The sequence below is a fragment of the Bactrocera oleae genome, chromosome 6 (assembly GCF_042242935.1).
Source record: "Bactrocera oleae isolate idBacOlea1 chromosome 6, idBacOlea1, whole genome shotgun sequence".
Lineage (NCBI taxonomy): Eukaryota > Metazoa > Arthropoda > Insecta > Diptera > Tephritidae > Bactrocera > Bactrocera oleae.
Window position 1 is genome coordinate 22,008,935 of NC_091540.1, and position 22,198 is coordinate 22,031,132.

Here is a 22,198-nt window from a genome sequence, read left to right on the forward strand (position 1 = left end):
CATACTTGGACAGCTTAAAACGCCGGTCCGTTGTGGTACCCAATACTCCTATGTGCTGGATCAAAAGACCTAATGTGCCTATGACAAACCTGTGATTGCCGAGTGGTTTCAGTCTCAGCCTAGCAAAAGCCGGATAGTGGAAGAGAAAGTGCCGGGGTGTTTCCACCTCACCTTCCTCCATATAACTTTCACAACTAGCATCGGTTAGTATTCTGAGCCGTACCGAATGAGTTCCCATTGGACAGTGCCCAGGGAGAACTCCTACCATAGTGGCGGTATGAACTTTGTTCAAGACGAGAAGATCCTCCGACCTCCTGCGATCCAGCCAGCGATTCCGCTGTGACCAGGCACCCAAACGAGCCTGATATTGAAGTATCCTGATGCTAATTCTGGTGAAGACAGACACTCCTTGATTAGCTTTGATTGCACGGCTCGCGCACTCAAGTTAGTATTGCCGCTCTGCTGTCGGAGTGAATGCTAACTTCTCTAAACATTTCCCTACAAAATTCGACCCATCCGTGGAAAAGCTCACTGCGCCTCTCTTCCAGCGGCTTCTTCCCATCCACATCTCCCTCGTCGGGCAGAGAAAAAGCCGCCTCGAGTGGCCGCTGTGATGCAGAGATCCAAATTTATAGGAATGCAGCTGAAGGAGGAGAGCATTGCGGCGTGTCCTTGTTCGAACCTCTTTATAAGCCCAGCTTCCCTGAGCCTTAAAGCACACTTCGCAGCAATGCACCTGCCGACAATGTCCAGTGCACCGGAGATTCCGATGAGCGCCGCTCTTTCGACCCGCTAAAGCTTTTTAGCCCGAGTAGCCCTTTCGAGCGCCCTCAAACAGACGAACACACCATAGAACAATATTGGCTTGACTACGGTTTCGTAGGGCCAGAACATCACCTTTGGTGAGAGTCCCCACCTCTTCCCTATAGCTCCCCTGCAGCAATATAAGGCGACCGATGCCTTCTTAACTCTCTCCTCAATGTTTCGCCTCCAAGAAAGCTTTCTATCAAGGATAAGCCCTAGGTATTTCACCTTATCACCAGGTTGAAGTCCCCACCTTTTCCCTATAGCTCCCCTGCAGCAATATAAGGCGACCGATGCCTTCTTAACTCTCTCCTCAATGTTTCGCCTCCAAGAAAGCTTTCTATCAAGGATAAGCCCTAGGTATTTCACCTTATCACCAGGTTGAAGTCGTGAACCCCCGAAAAAGGGGAGAGGCATGTTTGGGATCTTATGCCTATATATAATAAATAAAATCATTTCGGGTTTACTTGGGTTGACGGCTAGGCCGGTATTTAGGAATTTTCCCTTAACCATAAGAACCACATCATCTGCATAAGCTATCGCCCGACAGCCTTTTTTTCTATAAGTAGGTCGTTTACCACCAAGATCCAGAGCAGCGGGGAGAGTACCCCTCCCTGGGGAGTTCCCCTATTAACCTTTCTGGCTATCTTGGCACTACCCCACTCCGCTACAACAGTTCTGTCGCAGAGAAGACTAAATATGAAGCGCTTGAGGAGGGCTTTAACGACTGCCTCTGGCCGCACGTTATTGAAGACTCCGTCTATGTCGAGAAAGGTACCCACAGCAAATGCCTTGTGCATGAGGGCTACCTCCAGCAATGACACTACATCATGCAAAGCAGTGTCAACCGATCTGCCCTTGGTATAGGCATGCTGCGCATGTAACAGTTTATCCCTCGGTATTCTTCTCCTAATGTACAGATCCATAAGTCTCTCCAGCGTTTTCAACAAAAACGAGGATAGGCTTATGTGTCTAAAATCTTTTGCACCTTAACATGTCTCCAGGCCTTCGGGACATGGCCAAATCTAACGCAGTTCGCGTAGATGGGGCCAGCCAGCTGCATGACACCTTGACCGTGCGCTGAAGTTGCGCTGGTATAATGTCATCAGGACCCGGGGACTTGAAGGGTTTGAATGATTTGAACGCCCAGGTAAGGTGACGTGCGCCTAATCTTGAGGACTCGTGACAACCTTCTACACTGCCGCAGAAGACTCTCCACGAGGTCCAAGCTGAAATATATATATGATCGGAAAAGGAATGGTCGTCTAGAACTCTCCATTCCGAGATCAAGGGAGCAATTTCTCTAGACCGTTCTTCGGCACACCTTAAGAGATAGCAGCCGCTACCCGCTTCCTCTCGTCATGAGAGATAGCACCATTTCCCCTACACACCGAGCTCCACTGAGCTTGCGCGTTAAGCTATTTTGCTACACATCGATGTGGCTCCGACCATAGGCTTTTTACCGAGGGAGGATTTCCCCTCCTACGACCTCTGCCGCTTTATCGAGGTGTGGGGCTCCAAAATCTTGGCAGCCAACCGACTTCAGCTTTTTAGCTACGGTCACGCGCTTAGCCACAGGGCCCTTAGAGGTTCTTCTGCTAGTGCTGGCGATTCCGCCTCGCACTTCCGTCCTGCCCAAGGTTTCAGTCGGCAGACTCCTGCCGACCCCCTTGCCGTACCTCCCCTAGTGACGGTAAGCCAAGCACCCCTTGAATTTTTATCCTCACCCTTTACCGGGGACGATTTCGTTTCCCTCGGTGAAGGTGTCTCTCCCCTAGGTGACCGTCCACTATAGCAGAGATTGGTTTTGTCCTGCTTCTTCCGTCGTCCCACCATTATGAGGCAATGCGTTCAGAGCCGACCAGCGCAAAGAAGGAGTCATCTCAGCAAACACCTACCACACCAACTTAATGATGACGGGAGGGGAACATACTCCGAGGCCTGCCATGGTTTGAACGGGACGGAGGCGGACTTGGCATTAGACCATCAGCAATTTCTGCAGGGTATCAGCCCTGCATACGCAGGTGACAGGATACCACGACCACCAGCCCAGGGATCAACCGAATCCATCTAATAGTCCAGGCTATGTACGTGTTGAGCAAAGGTCAGATCAGGAGTTTACATCCCGATATTGTGACAAAGTCGTATTTGAAAAATGTTTCGTTTGATAGAATCTGTTGTATATGAAGTTGTAGCGATGATACTTGTAAGTCCTATTGTGATGAATGTTTCTCTCTACTAATGGTGTAATCTTCGGAAAGCTGTTCTGCTAATTGAAACAGGAACTATTTTCGTTCTATTGGTATTCCGGTCACTTCTTTATAAAGTATCCAAGCATTTATTGCAGTTCTGCTATATGCTTGATAATATAATATAATCATTTATTATCAACGATAATGCACTGACGTAGCCTGTTGGCCGTGTCACACCCTTGAAAATACACGTAGATTGTAGCCTTCCGGGAATACCGCCTTCGTAAAATTTCGACCACACTGTACCATCTGCAGCTGTTTCGGTCTTTTAAGAGGTATTTTCAGTTTCTTCATCTGAACTAATTAGCACCCTACGCCTTTTCCTGGGCATATTGATGACATCTTCATTTTCATCGTTGGTGATCGCCTTTTGATCGCTTTCTTCAGCATCAGATGTCTGATTCAGATTCAAAGTGTTGAATATGATCTGGTTCATCTTCAGATGATAGTTATGTCTGAACACTCTTCACCTATCTCTCTTAGCTTTTATAATAGTTCTCTTCTGTTGGACATTTCTTTTATGAACTTAGATTACAGTATGAGATCATACACTCAGTGATCCTCCTTCCCATCTGAATTACGTTACAGCGCGTTCTAAGGTAATAAAGCGCGTGGCCAGGCCTGGCATAAAGATTCGAATAACAATAACAATAACTTTAATTATTGAACAACAAAATTCAAAAGCAGTCAAAATGACTTGCTTAGGCAATCTAGTGTTATATAAATCAAAAAGGGTGGACATACTTTTATAGCGAGTCTCATTTATTTATTTTATTATATGAATTTCAATTATATATCTTACACATTTTCCGATATTTTCGGTAAAAAGTCAACTATAGACACTGGGGTCCACATATTAAGTACCTAGAGGCTTGAACAGTTTTTGTTCGATTTAGACAATTTTTATTCACAAGGTGGCATGCTTTAAATGCATTATTCACGCAAAGTTTTACTCCGATACAATCATTGTTGCTTGATTTGTATAGTGGAAAGTCTCATACCATCCCAGAGATAAAATTTAATGTCTCTGACGCGTTTTGTTATTGATTTATCGCGCTTTTAGTAGTTTTTAATAGTACCGTTATATTGGGGAAGAGGGCGGAGTTGTGATCCGATTTCTCCCATCTTTACACTGTCAATAGAGGTGCTAAAAACATTTGTTCTCAGTGAATTTTGTTATTATAGCTTTAGCGCTTAGGAGCGCAGATGTATCTCCCTAATGTGATCCTGTATACCAAACAATAGTCTTATCTTATTGTGGAACTTAGTTATGGCAATTTACATTTTGATTAAAAAAAATAAATCTTACGTACTCTCTTAAAATAAAGATTATTTATGTGAAAAACAGTCATCGAATCTCAAATATAAATAAAACAAACACACGCATACAAGCTTTTGCATAATACATTTTTTTTAAAATATTTTTAAGGGGTTTTTCGATATACCTGTTGACAATTTGTATGCAGAACCAGCTGTCTTAAAATGGATTAAAGAAAATATACCAGAGTGGAAGAATTCAATTATTGTATCACCCGATGCTGGTGGAGCAAAACGGTAAGTAATTACAAATTAATAGTGGGCGAAAGAAAGCTCAATTTAAAACTTTAAATATTGTTGAAATCACTTTCTTATATTTATTTACGTTAATAGTTTATACAGGATGAAATAGAAGATATATAATTATTAGTTGACTTCAACTCCTCGCTCTAATCCATAATTTAGAAATAATTCACGAAGTTAGTTTTAACGTGAATAATATAGTCGCACTACTCTATCTCTATTTTATACTCTAGCCTTATTTTTTAGATAATCCAAAAATAAAACCAGATTTATTTAATATTTTTAAGTGAGCAAACATCGAATACTCTCGTGTATCATCGTAACGAGCATGAAATATACCGATTTTCTTGTGGAAATTTGTTGAAGTGAAGCCTATGAATTTTTTTTATAAACTCAAAATTATATTAATGACAATCGTTCAAGCACCAGTACTATAGAATAAAGTATTCATTTTTTAATTATCATCGGGAATTAAAATTATGAATGTTTTATATATTTTTATTTCGTCTGTTATGTAATACTATTGTTCACTCTTAATGTAGTATTGAAGAGTGAGCAAATGGGAAGATGGTTTGCCGGCCCCCTTAAACGATTGTTCATAATATTAAAAATTAAGAATAACGATCGACAAACGGATTAACGTCAGGGTTCGTCAATCCAGGCGAGAGAACTTCAAAGTCGCTTATGTCTGTAGGAATACAGCAAATAGGACGCGTATTCAGACAGGCTTCAACTTTAGTTGGTACTTATGAAAATTCTTTGCAAGTTAAAAATAGAGAGCCCACGGCGTGCTTTACACCAGTCTCGCGAAGGCCCCTTATATTTAAAGGTGGTAGAAATTCCAAGTCGTGTCAGTGTCGTTCGTAGACTAGTCGTAACTCCTTTTCAGCTCCTAAGAAGTTAGTGGCATAGTCAGAGTGATGTTCCCAACTCTTTTGTAATTGGAAATGAGAGAGCAACTCATCTCCCCGACTTTGACTGTTGACTGGATCGGGTAGGTCTTAATGTTTCGCAATTGGAATGACAGAAACGGCCATATTGAAATTCTACCAAAAATATATATTAACGGAGGGATTTGTTGCCACCGCTCAAGATCACTAATAAAAAATGTAAAACAGTGAAAACTAAAGAAATGGCAAAATTTAAATGTATTTGAATGTATAGGAATGAGATGAATCATAGTATTAATTTTCAATTGAAAATTACTAAAATCTTATATTAATTAAGAGCTAATAAGTTAAAATCTCTTTATAAGTTTCAATGCTCAAAAGTCTGTGGTTTTAATATCCAATAAAATCATAAAAAATATATTTTAAAGTTTCTTCATATAACGGGCGTTTTTTTAGAGGTATAGAGTTTTTAATTGCAATAAAACAACGATGGATTATTCGATTGACATGAATTTTATTTATCCGAACGATAATCTTGTGGAATTACATTTTAAATATGATTTCTGGCATATGACCTGACCGCCACGGCTGGCCCGGATGTAGTCCAATCTGGACGTCCAATTTTCGATGACTTTTTCCAACATTTGTGGCCGTATATCGGCAATAACACGGCGAATGTTGTCTTCCAAATGGTTAAGCGTTTGTGGCTTATGTGCATAGACCAATGATTCCACCAGCCCATAAAGCGCACCAATCAGTCAGTTTTTCTCTATGTAACGGTGTTTCGACATACACTTGAGGATTAGCTCTCTCGCCAAACAAATAAAATGAACGTAATGCGCGATACGCGTTCCGAGAATAATGAGAATAAATCACTTGACAGCTTTTAAATCGGTCGCCATCTTGAACAGTAATGCCAACTTAAAGTTCTATACCTCGAAAAAAACACCCATTATTAAATGACCAATCTATAATAATTTTTAATTGTGTTAAATGTTGGGTATTTTAATTTAAATATCCCAAAACAAGTATTTTGTCTGGCCTGGCTACAATGCAAAATGTTATTATATAAAAAATTTTGAATCGCTCTCACACTATAATAAGCTGGGCAACCCTTCTTAACAGCGCAAGAAACAGTGGGTTGGTAAGGCGATTTGGAGTTAAGTCATACATGAGTTGTCGCCAGTAACAATTCAAGTTCCATGGCTGAGTTTACAAATACCAGGCATCTCAAAGCTTCGTTGAAGTGTAAAAAAATTATCTGAGTTCCACCATGCAATGTAATGAGGTGCAATTCGGCGGCAATTAGTTTAGCGAGCCGCATTTTTGTCGGCAATATTATAGGATGTTTTAGATCGTCTGAAAGCATTGCATTTTTGATGTGGCCACCTACACGTAGTTAATCATTTAAAGCTAAATGAGACGTTAGTCCACAAAGGCTACTCCGTATATGTACAGGTTTGTTTTCTGCAATTACTTAGTAAATCCCATTTGTTGGTTTCTGTCAGGAGTTTTATAGGCTTCTTGTTCTGTAGAGAACAGCAAACGGCCTTACAACGTTCAGGCATATTGAGCGGCTGCAAAGGCGACTTGTGAATCGTCAGTAAAAACATGGTATTCAGAATCAGAAGTATTTCTTGCCCCCAACAAGCGGTTTAGTTTTAGCGATGATTGTTGCCAGAGTTCAAAAGTGCAGAAAAAACTGTAATTCCTAAATCATATCACTAGAAATGCAGTAAAACAAATTAAAAAATTTTGATTTTAATCTAACTTTCGACGAGTTGTACAACTGAATAGAAGATGTAAGAGGTTATATGACCTTGTAAATTTCAAAAAATCGATTTTTTTTGCATATATACCATACATATCAAATGTACTTATATTTAAGAATATCGTATTCGCCGAAAATTTGAAGTTCATCCGATCCGAAGAGTTAGCAAATACAGTGCGTTCAAAAAATAACGTTTCTTGTAAGGAGTATGGTAACATTTATTGGGAAAAATGTTGTAGAATCTGATAGTTGTTGGAATCAGAATTGAAACCGATAAAAAAAAAATGCAGTAGGTGTCATAAATTCAGCCATTCTATACGTTACAGTATTTAGTTGATGTGTGTGAATATCTTCAGTCGGTGAACTCCTCCACAGAATATACTGGAAGTTTCGATCATCGTGCATTAATACTTGGCCATACATCTTGACTATGTCGGCAGTGAGTGCAAACCTATGGAATCGAAAACGAAGAAGAAGAAAAAAGTTCGCAATATCGTTTAATGATTTTGTACTTGTTGGTTTTAGCACACAATGATGTGGCATATAATAATGCGGTTCGCTGAGATTTGGATTTTTTACTGCGCTCATATGACCCAAACTCTCGTAGTCGCTCATAAATTCAACGTATTGTGCTTTCAATTGTGGTGATTTGACTAATCGACGTTCTTGTGCATTGAATCGTCTCAATGCTGTAGGGCCTTCTTGACACAGTTGAATTGTATTTGTGATCGCAACTCTGTTGTTCACGAGTCCATGCCTCTGGTATGGTAGTGACTTCTTCCAATTTTTCCAATTTGGTATCTAAAGATTCATTGGCTAAAAATAAACAAGATGGTTGTTGTTACTGCCCGTCTTATAGCGTCCCGAAACAATCCAGCCTAAAAGCGTTTTTTGCAAGATGGGTAAATTAGATCCAAGATTGATTTGGCCTACAGATAGAAGACTGAAGAACGTTTCTGTACCCAGCAACTTGTCGATTTCCTTTGGTATACAAAATGCATCATCGGCGAGCGCTGTATTGTCCGGAATATTCCATGTTAAAATATTGATTTCAGGATCTGGTTGACAAGCAATGTGGACAGATTTGAAATGTAAGTTAAGAAAATAATTTATATTATTGTTACGATTTAATTTAGCGTTATTTCTATAGGGGAAAACATAAGAATAAAACATTAAATGTCATAATTTTTGAGTTTATGGAAAAAATTCAGATATTTTAAGATGATTTGCAAAACATAATTTAACACCCAAATGCGTGTTTATTTAGTCGATAAGGTGATATATGTAAATCTGTAAAGTAAGCATGTACTTAGGTATACAATCATGCAAGTAAATGCAAGCCAAATTTTACATGCGATTCCCCTGGTACATCAGGTGGATTAATGTGATCTTTTAATATCTTTTCTTTAAATTTTTAGTTTCTTTTTTCTTCCACAAAAAAAGCTAAAATAGCGGAACTCATTGTAAACTTGAATAGACTTTATTTGCTATAACTGAAGTTTATTCAATACTTGCTCCAATCGCCCGCGTTGTCAAGAGTAAAGATTTGGTTACAGTACTGCTGCGTTTTATGCCAGATCTCTGAATTCTGTGCCGTATTCTATTTAGAGATATAGTATCTAATCCCTTTTTAAACAAAATTTGTTTAGCTTTTCTTAGACTGAGCAATGGTTTCTTCTCAAAAAGGAGAACAACAGCTTTGTCCTCACTTTTAGGTGCATGTCACGTGATTCCTTCCTGTGTCTTGCCGTCTACGTTTCTAGTTTTCCCATAATGGTCAGAACACCTCTTCATAAATGTAGTACTCGTATTTATTGTAAATACTTTGCAGTTTTTTTAATAGCCCATTTGGGACCTTTAGGATGCTTCATCAGAAAGCTTGAGCACAAATTTTTCTTATTTCACGGCAAGAAGATTGTTGAAAAACTGACCGAGTTTTACACTTCAGATCGCAATTAAAATTATTTTTAACCTAGTGTATTCGCCTTCTCCAAACACTGTTTTCAGAGTCGGTTAGGAAATTTTCCCCGAAACGGCTTGAATCATACGACCTTTTATATTTCTTTGTCAGGTAAAATTGGAACGAATAATATTTTTAATAATAATTTCTTTTCTCTCTATTTCTATATATTTTAGCCACTCAGTAGTGAAATTTTATTTAGAAACAAAAAAAAGTTTTTGGAAATAAAAATAGAATGTTCATTACTTTTTTATTTCGAAAAATAATAAAATGCCTCTCAAAAAAAAATCACACTTTTTATGAGTTGCAAATGGATATAACCCCTTAACGAACAAACTTTATATGATAAAGTGGCTTTCGAACAAACGAGATGCAAACAATTACACTGATCAATATTTTAAAATAAATATAAGGACATAATGTCGCAAGATACCGTTTATGTGCTTTTACATCCATACTATTATTAATTTATTTAAAGAATTTATCTACCCACTTCAAAAAAGGAAGCATCAGTCAGATTGTATATTAAAATTATAAATGCTTAGTGAAAAGGAAATTCTTTTCATTTTTTCAGAGTGACATCTATTGCGGATCGGCTGAATGTTGAGTTTGCTCTTATTCATAAAGAAAGAAAAAAAGCAAACGAAGTAGCTTCCATGGTTCTTGTTGGAGATGTGAAAGACAAAATTGCTATTTTAGTAGACGATATGGCGGACACTTGTGGTACTATAGTTCATGCTGCTGACCGGTTGGTTGAAGCTGGTGCACTCAAGGTAAATAAAAACTATGTTGTACAAATTATTATTGACTGGCTCTTATAAATATATTAGTAGTATATCTAATATGTACGTAGTTTCTGGTTAACATACTTCAAAAGCCAATCTGTCTACTCATGTTGAATTGATTGAATAGAAATAAAAGATTGGATACATTACAATTTAGGAGGCACATTTTAATCAGCGTGACTCGTCTCATTTAGCCATGCCCGTCTGTGCGCCTGTCTGTCTGTGTATACGCAAACTAGTCCCTCAGAGATATAGAACTGAACTTTTGCACATATCTTTTTCTCCCCATGAAACTGCTCATACGTCGGAACCGCCGATATTGGACCACTATACACCCTACCATACAAACTGATCGATACAAATTAAGTTCTGGTATGAAAAATTCTTTTATTTGACGAGATATCTTCACGAAATGAAGTACGGTTTATTATTTAAGGTAATGTTACTATCTCCGAGAAACTGTTCAGAACGGATTACTATAGCATAAACATAACCATACAAACTGATCGATAAAAATCAAAGTCTTGTATAGAAACTTTATTATTGGTGGAGGGTATTATAGCTTCGATGCAACCTAAGCTAATGTTTTTTCTTCTTTATTTAACCTTTTGTCGTATACTTATAAAATATCTCGCTATCAACCGAATTCGCTTGGTGAACTGATTTTTATATTTATTGTAGTAAAGAGCAAAAAATACAAAAATTGCTATGATTTACTTGGACTATATGCACATAATATAAAATGCGACCTTTTAAGTAAATAATAAATATAGTTTAAAAAACTGAAAAGCTCAACACTTTTTTATTCTACAATATCAACCTGATACGAAACACTTAGTTTTTGAAAATCAATACACATATGTTTGTATGTTTCGCTTATAATTTCAAAAAACACAACCGCACTCTTTGACTGTTTTTTTTAGTCGCTTTTAGCTGCATAGTATTAGGGGTTTTTCGTGCTCATCAAAGTACCATTCTTACTTCTCTTACTGTGAATTGTTTTCATACTGATTTTTTAATTAAATAATTATCATATTTTGTTAGGTTTATGCCATTTTAACTCATGGTATATTTTCGGGTCCGGCGATTTCCCGGATTAACAATGCTTGCTTCGAAGCTGTCGTTGTTACAAATACAATACCACAAGATGGACATATGAGGGACTGTCCGAAAATTCAGGTTTGAGTAATATTTTTATATCTACCGTGTTCAAACTAACTTTTTACTTTTTCAGTGCATTGATGTTTCGATGATGTTTGCCGAAGCTGTTAGAAGGACACATAATGGCGAAAGTGTCTCATATCTCTTTTCAAATGTTCCGTATTAATACTTCTCACAAATCCAATCCTAAAAAATTATGAAAATATTGTGCAAATGTCACCGTTACTCACAGATGCTTTTCGTTGAAAATTATTTTTGTGTGGAAGCATATTGTAGTTTAAACTATGATTTTATCCAAAACTATTTAGATAAATATAATGTCAACACTTGTTAAATTTGATTCCCAAAATAGTAGAACTTGTTAGGAACAATCCCCAGCCACTCAAATCTTAGTTTTGTTGTTATGACCCCAAATCCTTAAAATAGTTCTCCAATATCCACTCAGATTTTATTAACTGCTATTGAGTTGTCTAAAAATCGACTTAAATAAAAAGTATAATTAACAAACATGGACTATATTTTCCAAGGATTTACAATTTTTTTATGTTGTAGATATAACAGAATATTATACATATCACATATCATAAGTGTACTAGTAGATCCGGCCACACGTTCCTTTGTCTATGGTATACATTACATACTATAATAATAAAATGTTTAATACAGTGAAAATATTATTCACGAATAAAGCCGAAAACGTTATTGTCAGTATAAGTATCCAAGGGATTGTACTTGAGGTTTAATTTCAAAAATTATTAATACAAATATTTGTCCATGGAACAAATAATGAATTTTCCATTTGGCAGTATACTCAAAGCTATAATATTAAGTTTTTTATACTCTCGCAACCTGTTGCTACAGAGTATAATAGTTTTGTTCACCTAATGGTTGTTTGTATCACCTAAAACTAATCGAGTTAGATATAGGGTTATGTATATATAAATGATCAGGATGAAGAGACGAGTTGAAATCCGGGTGACTGTCTCTTCGTCCGTCCGTCCGTGCAAGCTGTAACTTGAGTAAAAGTTAAGATATCTTTATGAAACTTGGTAGACAAGTGGTCTTGGTACCGTGAGACGGTTAGTATTGCAGATGGGCGTAATCGGACCACTGCCACGCCCACAAAACGCCATTAATCAAAAACAAATAAATTGTCATAACTAAGCTCCGCAATAAGATACAAGACTGTTATTTGGTACACAGGATCACATTAGGGAGGGGCATCTGCAGTTAAAATTTTTTTTTAAAGTGGGAGTGGTCCCGCCTCTAATAGGTTTAATGTGCATATCTCCTAAACCGCTAATGCTATAATAACAAAATTCACTGGAAGCAAATGCTTTTAGCACTTCTATTGATGGTGTGAAAATAGTTGAAATCGGGTGGTAACTCCGCCCACTCCCCATATAACGGTACTGTTAAAAACTACTAAAAGCGCGATAAATCAAGCACTAAAGACGCCAGAGACATTAAATTTTATCTCTGGAATGGTCTGAGATGACTTTATAGGAACCGCGTTCAAAATTAGACAGTGGGCGTGGCACAGCCCACTTTTAGGTGAAAACCCATATCTTGAGCTCTGCTTAACCTAAAAAAATTTAACTGCAGATGCCCCTCCCTAATGTGATCCTGTGTACCAAATAACAGTCTTATATCTTATTGCGGAGCTTAGTTATGGTAATTTATTTGTTTTTGATTAATGGCGTTTTGTGGGCGTGGCAGTGATCCGATTACGCCCATCTGCAATACCAACCGTCTCACGGTACCCAGAAACATGTCTACCAAGTTTCATAAAGATATCTCAATTTTTACTCAAGTTACAGCTTGCACGGACGGACATACGGACAGACAGTCTCCCGGATTTCAACTCGTCTCTTCATCCTGATCATTTATATATATATAACCCTATATCTAACTCGATTAGTTTTAGGTGATACAAACAACCGTTAGGTTAACAAAACTATTATACTCTGTAGCAACAGGTTGCGAGAGTATAAAAAAGGAGAATAATTTGGAGTCAGGCTGTCGAAGCCGATCTAATAGAGTTGTGGCGAAATAAATGCTCAGCTTCGATCGGCTAGTCAAAAACAGCTGTTTTATAAATCTCTAACGACAGTGAGAATAGTCTAGATTAGTGAATACAATAACATTAAGGTGTCATAGTGCATGATCACCTCAAGGCTACATAACATAGGACCACCCACACGTTGTTCAGTCGAACATCTACTCTACTTATCCTAGATCACCAATTATTGTGATTGATTTTTATTTATTATTATACTTTTATATGTTAAAGCAACTCAACTTTTTTTTAACCAAACTTTTTTGGTATAACGAACGTCCACTCTTTTCAGTCAAAGTTTCATTGGTGTTGCCAACATTGAAACTGAAGATTTGACAGATAGTTAAACATCTGAAAACTTAAAACGAAAAATCAAAACAATTAAATTCAGGTATTGCTCACAAAAAGGTGAATAATATTAAAATGGATATATATTACGATGACAAAAATGTTGGGGACTAAACTAATCTCCCGCTTATAAAGTTGCAGTTACACGATCAAGAAATTAGAATTAACAGCCGAGACAAATTTGATTTGGTACTTGCGGTAAGTACGGAAGGGAGGAATGTCGGTGACTGTTTGAGCTATAAGGCAGCGCAAACGGCTCTATACGTTTTAAGAGAGCATCGCAAAGAAAGCCAGCAGAGAGTTGTCAACGGCAATATGCGCAACGAGAAAAGTCCCAACGAATAAAAGGGAAAAGTAATAATTACGAACACAACGAGTAAACCAAGTAAGCTACGAAAAGCAAAAACGAAGGCAACAAAGTTTTTATATTATTCAAATTTAACAACGTTCGTGAACTATTGATAAAATATGATTCTATTATCTATCTATATAAGGTTGTGTCAATACGGAGCGTGCTTTAATCTTACGAAAGAAGTGTTTGTATCCATAATGTCAACAAAACTGCAATATAAGCAAGAGAGTATGCGTGGTTAAAGTGGTCTAACTTCTATCTTCAATGCTACCAAGTTTTGTTTTGTATATTTATGCTCACTTTTATTATTGTGAATTGTTCAAATGATATGTTCATGGTGTGCCGATTGTCAAAATGTTCCTCTTAACGGAGGGTTACTTGCCAACATTAAATGATTTCATCATTAAAAAATTATAAGCGGATTTCACCAGAGTTTTAGCCCTGCCGATTCGAAAATAGCAGAATTGCACACTTTGAGTGTTAAACCAGAGAACGTATATCATAGAGAAGGTTCAATTGCGGACCAGCGTGTGAATTGTCAAAACCTAACAAGATTTTATTAGTGAATTTCACCAAATCTGGCTCGGAAGGAGAAATTTTAACAGTGAAGAGTGAACAGAGCTGAGAATTCAATGAAAATTATTCTTAGTGACTTGCTTTGATATTACAGCTGCATGTTAGCCTTTTGGCTTATATTCTTATACGTTTATATGCAATCATATTTATTGATATGAATATCATTTTGCGAATTTTTATAAATGCATGCAAAACTGATAAGATCTATGAAATTATGGAATTTCGAAATAATATTTATAGTCAATTTGGGCATTTAATAATTTTATTTAGTTTTTACCTAATATACATTCATACTAAATAGTTTATATTATAATAATAGAGATTAAATTTATTACAATATATGTATGTATATACATCTTTTATCATATTAATCTTATATAGTCATATGTACGCATTCAGAAATTCAAATCATGATTTTATCACTTATCAATACACTATATGTGCGCGCATTGATTTATATGTACACGCATATATGTATTTATACATAAAATTGCCGAACAAATAATGCATACACAAACCAACATACATACATATGTATATGCGTACACATGTTAATATGTCACCCGCAAAAACTACAAACATTGTTCTACAAAAACAACAATCGTCACAAGTTTATAGTAAAATATTCAACAACAACATTTTCATTCATGAACGCAGGCGTACTTTTAACAAGCAACCTCGCTTCATTCATAAAAACAGATACCCTCACATCTCCCCGAGCATGCCTTTGTCTACAAGCGTCTTTTCACGACGATGGCAAAAGCTAAAAATCATAAATTGAACAAATTTCTGATATTCCCTCTGGAAGGGAAAAGTTGCAACCACGCACGCCCACAAAACACAGAAAAAATTGACAAAACTGGCAACAAAGCTTTTGTCGATTTAAAATATTTTACAATTTAAATTTACAATTTTAAAATATTTTTCCGTGCCTCATAAAAATCTCCGTCAATATGTATGCATGCTCATATATAAACATACATATTTAGGATGATTTGTGGGCAAAACTGTTAGAGCGGCAAGGGAAGCGGTGACAATCGGCGGCCGTTCGTTAATATTTTTTCGGCACAGCTCGGATTTTCTACCAACAACACAATGTTGTGACGCTTTGTCGTCGCGTCAGTCCTTCGACACAGTGACTCTTTGACAAGAAAACAAAAAACGTGAGCTTCGGCCATTGGTTGTCCGTGGCAACGGAGATTTTGCATGGAACAATGAGTGTACATATTTACATACATATGTTGCATGCAGACAAATAAATAATTATAATGGGTACTTTCATATTTGTTTACATGCACGCATAATTATACATATATTATGTATAAGAATATTTGCGACCGCTTGGTCTTTTCTTATCAGATTATGTCAAGCAAGAGGTGTACAAAATCTAACCCAGAAATCTGACTGAGCTGAAGCAGTCCATTAAATAGATATTTGAGGCAATCCCGACTTGAACCCTCCAGCCCGCATTAATTTGCTAATTAGGTGTCGCATATGCGTGGCCAAGCATGGAGGAATAATTAATTGTATAAAATAAAATTAAAATTTTCTATACAATACAACAAAAATTGATAAAAAAGAAACTTAATACGGTTAATTTTTGTAGCACGATATCTTAAAATTATATGCAAAGTCGTTTGCGCATTGTAAATATACGAATTTGTAAGCGTACATTTCTTAACTTGAATTTAGCATTATTTTTCTCATTTAACATTCAAAATGCTCAATTCTGCTATTTTGCGCTCCGCAGGGGTAAAATTCTGGTGAAATCAGCTTATAATTTGTTTGTGGTGAAATGCACTAATGTTGGCGAGTAACCCTCCGTCAAGAGGAACATTTTGACAATCGGCACACCATGAACCAGAGAACTTAAAACAATGAGAAGGTGCAAATTGAATTTTGTATGATGCTCGATTGGTTGGCTGAAAATTTGAGATCAAGGAGTTCACCACTTTCTGTACAGTTTTGCTGTTATTTAACAGAAATGAGAATGTTAACAACGTTCTCTGACAAAATACGTATCTACCAATATAAAGAGAAAAATGAAATGAAATGAATGAGAAAACAAGAAATACAAATGCCACTTCACATATGCATGATTATTTTTTGCCACATAAACGATTTTTATGATGAAAAATTGATAAATTATTATTATTTTGCACAAATGCTACATTGATAAAATGTGAAAGATTATGCAAAAAATGATATTTTACTATTTTCATAATTTTCTAATTTCAATTTTTACAGAATTAATAATTTATGTATGTACATCAATATGTTATATTATATAATATAATAATATATTATCAATTATCAATAAATACATGTGAGCGCACTGCTCTATACGTAAGTATGTATGTACAAATATGCATATGACCGCCCAAAATAAGTAATGCATACACAAATCTACATACATTTAAGCGTACAAATGTAAGTACGTCAGCCAATAGGCAAAATACAAACATTGTTGTACAAAAACAACAATTGTCTCAAATAGCATCAGCACCAGAAATCAATATGGCACACCAACAACATTTTCATTCATGAACGCTGGCGCATAAGCAATAAGCTAAGTCGTTTCATTCATAAAAGCAAACGCCTTACACATCTCCCCGAGCATGCGTTTGCCTACAAGCGTCTTTTCGCGACGATGGCAAAAGCTAAAAATCATAAATTGAACAAATTTCTGATATTCCCTCTAGAAGAGAAAAGTGACAACCCTGCAAACACAGAAATCAATGACAAAAGTGGCAACAAAGCTTTTGTCGATTTAAAATATTTCACAATTCTAAAATATTTTTCCGTGGCTCGCAAAAATCTTCGTCAATATGTATGCATGCTCATATAAATACATACATACCTACAATGATTTGTTGGCAAAGCTGTTAGAGCGGCAAGGGAAGCGATGACAATCGGCGAGCGTTCGGTTAGTTTTCGGCACTTCTCGGATTTTCTACCAACAACACAATGTTGTGACGCTTTGTCGTCGCGTCAGTCCTTCGACAGATAGACTCTTTGACATAAAAGCAAAAAATGTGTCAACGGAGATTTCACATGAAGAATTGAGTGTACATATATAAATACAAATACATACAAATGTGCAAACGACATAAGATATGTATGTCATAATATATGAAAGTACATATTTACGTACATAATTACTTTTACACATGCATTTGAAAAGAAAAATTGAAGCATGAATGTGAAATGCCGACGGCAAAACACAATTCTGTACTTTTGTGACTCCATAATTGTGTCAAGTAAATGAATGATTTTAAGAAATATATTATATCAAAATATTTTTAAATTATTATTAATAACTCACAATAAAGTAAAAATGAATTAACATAAAATAATTTAAAAAATAATAAATAATAGTTCAATAAAAGGGAATATATTTCAAATGGCATATCAATATGCCCAGTTTTGCTCACATATTATATTCTCTTCAATATTCGTCGGTTGGTTATGTTAAGAGAGCGTATGTGTACAGATTCACCGCTGTTATAAAAGCGAAAAATGTTATTTGTTTCTCGTGCATCTGTGGTGAACTCCTTGATAAATTCCTACAAATTGTTCGCTGTCGAACCTGCACCTTCTCATTGTTTTAAGTTCTCTGCATGAACCTTCTCTATGATATACGTTCTCTGGTTAAACGAGAAAAATAATGCTAATTTCAACGTAAAGAAATGTATGCTTACAGATTCGTTTATTTACAACGCGCAACTGACTTTGCATATAATTCAAAGATATAAGAAATACCTATTTCTTATTACCTAAATAATTAATACATGTTTTGTAAATAATATATTTACTATATATTTATTTGCGTTAATAAGATCTGAAAAGACCAAGTAGTAATTATTTGTGTATGTAAGCAAATTTCAAAGAACGCATAAATTGTAAATTTGTCTACATGCAACATATGTATGTATGTAAATATGTACACTCTTTGTATCATGCGAAATCTCGGTTGTCACGGACTACCAGTGGCAAATACAGAATTTCTTCCTGGAGGGAATAACTTCCTTCCAACATATTTTTAATATTGATATTACTTCGTATATTCTTCTGAATTTGACTTAGATTTGTTTTCGGCGCTCTGATTTTATGATAGTAGCGGATTCTGTGAATCGATCTATTGTTTTTATGAATGAAGCGAGGTTGCCTGTTCAAAGTACGCTAGCGTTAATGAATGAAAATGTTGTTGTTGTTTGATTCACTATAAATTTGGGCCTCGACTATTTGGCTGACATATTGACTTGTGACGAATGTTTTTTTTTTTTGTAGAACAATGTTTGTAGTTTTTGTGGGTGACATATTTACATGTGTGCGCATATACATATGTATGTAAGTTGGTTTGTGTATGCACTATTTGTTTGGCAATGTCATATATATATATGTGTGTTCATATTATTATTTCAAAGATAAGATGATTGTTTCGCAGAAGACATGGGAAAGCTTGGACGACGTAAGACCACATGTATGCAAATTTAGGCGAACACCAAGAAGCCAGTGATAGGTAGACAATATCAAGTGTCTTTTATATTGGCAACGATCATCGACGAACTGTAAAAACATAATATCATTCGCCAAAGTTCATCACTTCATGTAGCTCCAATTGTTATCGTAAAGAAGGCGAATGGAGATGACGGAATGTGTGTCAACTTCCCAGCGTTTAATGCAGTTACAATTAAGAAGCAATTTCCATTGCCATTAGTAGAGGAGCAATTGTCAAAGCTTGAGTCTAATACGTTTTTCACGACTCTTGATATGACTCCGGCAAAGTACCAGATCCCATTGTACTTAGACAGTAAAATGTTGACATTATTTATAACTCTGGAGGGATTATTTGAGTTCAATGTGAAGCCATTTAGGCTACGAAATGCACCAATGGTTTTCCAAAAAATTATAATTCAATTTATACGAGGTTTACGAAATCGAAACAAGATTATAAGCTACGTTGACGAAGTAATTATTGCAACCAAGACAGTTAGTGAAGGAGTAGAGGTACTAGCCGAGTACCTACGGCTAAAGCCAAGCAAATGTATGTTCATGGCGAGAAAGGTGAAGTTCTTAGGGTACGTTGTAGGCCACGATGGTATAAGTCCAGGTAGAGAGAACACAAATTCCATATAAGCTTTTCCACAGCCAGCCAACGCTGGTGAAGTAAGACGAATCCTTGATTTAAAAGGATTTTTCAGAAAGTTCATCGCAGACTACGCACGGCCAAGTCATTAACAACTTCATTAAAGAAGGGGCAAACTTTTAAATGGAAAGACGAACATGCTATGGCGTTCGATAAATTAAATCAAGCGGTTTCTAAACCACCAGTACTAATTTGATTCGATCCAACAACAAGTCATGAAGTGCATAGCGTTGTGTGCATCAGTTCCATATGGTTATTGGGGGTTATGCCTCAACTCAAAAGTGACGATTGGAAACCGGTACACTACTACAGCAGACGAAGCAAACTATCCATCACATGAGTTAGAGGTTTTGGCCATTGTCGAGACGCTTGAATGAGTACGAGTATATTTATTAGGTGCTTCATTTATTTTACGAACGGACTGTAATATGGTGGTAACAACTAAGGCCACTACACCACTTAGACCACGCATTGCCAGATGGTGGCTACGGCTTCAAGAATTCGGCTTTCTATGTAAACATCGATCGAGTTTGAAAATGCCGACTCTCTTAATGGAGGGCTAGCTGAGACCACTATCAGCATGAACAACAGATTATACGATGCACAACAACGGATTGTTCCGTAAGACAGGGGATCAGTTAAGGCTCAAAGAATGTCCAAAGTACCAAAACATACTTGAAAGTACTTGAAGATATGATGGCAGTTCTTAGGCAACCACGTTAAAGAACGTCCGATCGAAATATTAACCAACACGAAAATACGACATCTGGGATTTAGTGGTTCTCGATCATGTTTCAAATACGACAAGCGAGTCGCACAAGCTGGATCCTGAATTCAAAGGTCCATATACCGTTACGAAGGTACTCAACTATGATGGATATCTCATCCAAGATCTACCAGATTCAACACATACAGAAGGGCGTTACTGTAACATATGTAGCGTCGATCATATAAAACCGTGGTGTACACTGAGCCCCATTACTTGGATGGAAAAATTGGTATCAAGATGGCGTTCGAGTTCGAAAAGTGAGACGGCGGTAGTAGAAAAGTGTGAGCGTATTGCAACTCGAAAACAATTTCGTGTAACGTCTGGGAAAGAAAAAGCATTCGTGATCACTCAAATCCATTGTATTTTCTTAATACCAAGTATGCCAAAGTTTTATTGACAATTCAATGGCTTTTAAATAATGTTTGTTGCAGATTCATAAGTTATTTTCGTTTAAGTAAGAAATAATTTTATTTTTATTTTTTCGTACTAAATGAGATGAAGGAACATTACCACAAACTCTCGGTTTCCTAGTTGCCGGTAGTTATTAAAAATGTGGTTGAAATAATTTTAACTTTGGGCTGGAACAGACTACGATATCTATGGTTGTTATAATACTATAAACATCGTATTTGTGAGCAATGGAAAAAACAGAAATAACTGTATAAAAGTAAAGCGCTTCAAAAATTTAATTTTATTCAAAAGATATAGTCCTTGGGATAGTAAATTGTATCAACTCTTTATGTATGTATGCATGAAACACTTTCCACGGTAACTTAATTTTACTCTTACTGTTTCCAAATTGTACGAACGAGCTTAAAATATTTTTCATCTTTTTTAAGTATTTGTACAAAAAAACTGATTAAATTGTTTAAAATTATATATAAAATAGTTTATTTACTCGTTTTTAATTTCCTCTTAATATTTTTCCTAAATAAACATAGTTCGAGCAGAGAACTTAAAACAATGAGAAGGTGCAGGTTCGACAGCGAACAATTTGTAGGAATTTATCAAGGAGTTCACCACAGATGCACGAGAAACAAATAACATTTTTCGCTTTTATAACAGCGGTGAATCTGTACACATACGCTCTCTTAACATAACCAACCGACGAATATTGAAGAGAATATAATATGTGAGCAAAACTGGGCATATTGATATGCCATTTGAAATATATTCCCTTTTATTGAACTATTATTTATTATTTTTTAAATTATTTTATGTTAATTCATTTTTACTTTATTGTGAGTTATTAATAATAATTTAAAAATATTTTGATATAATATATTTCTTAAAATCATTCATTTACTTGACACAATTATGGAGTCACAAAAGTACAGAATTGTGTTTTGCCGTCGGCATTTCACATTCATGCTTCAATTTTTCTTTTCAAATGCATGTGTAAAAGTAATTATGTACGTAAATATGTACTTTCATATATTATGACATACATATCTTATGTCGTTTGCACATTTGTATGTATTTGTATTTATATATGTACACTCAATTCTTCATGTGAAATCTCCGTTGACACATTTTTTGCTTTTATGTCAAAGAGTCTATCTGTCGAAGGACTGACGCGACGACAAAGCGTCACAACATTGTGTTGTTGGTAGAAAATCCGAGAAGTGCCGAAAACTAACCGAACGCTCGCCGATTGTCATCGCTTCCCTTGCCGCTCTAACAGCTTTGCCAACAAATCATTGTAGGTATGTATGTATTTATATGAGCATGCATACATATTGACGAAGATTTTTGCGAGCCA

At 36.1% G+C, this 22,198-nt stretch overlaps 1 protein-coding gene across 4 annotated transcripts in view; it reads left to right on the forward strand.

The window, feature by feature from the left end:
* Window positions 1-11,690, forward strand: part of Prps (phosphoribosyl pyrophosphate synthetase) — a 48,757-nt gene extending 37,067 nt beyond the window's left edge. For all 4 annotated transcript variants that reach the window (XM_036360273.2, XM_070112200.1, XM_036360275.2 and 1 more), the window contains 4 exons: window positions 4,486-4,610; window positions 9,812-10,010; window positions 11,067-11,201; window positions 11,257-11,690. In XM_036360273.2, the coding sequence (XP_036216166.1) occupies window positions 4,486-4,610; window positions 9,812-10,010; window positions 11,067-11,201; window positions 11,257-11,349 (552 nt within the window). In that variant the 3' untranslated portion in view covers window positions 11,350-11,690. The remainder of the gene's footprint in view (window positions 1-4,485; window positions 4,611-9,811; window positions 10,011-11,066; window positions 11,202-11,256) is intronic.
* The last annotated feature ends 10,508 nt before the right edge of the window (window positions 11,691-22,198 follow it).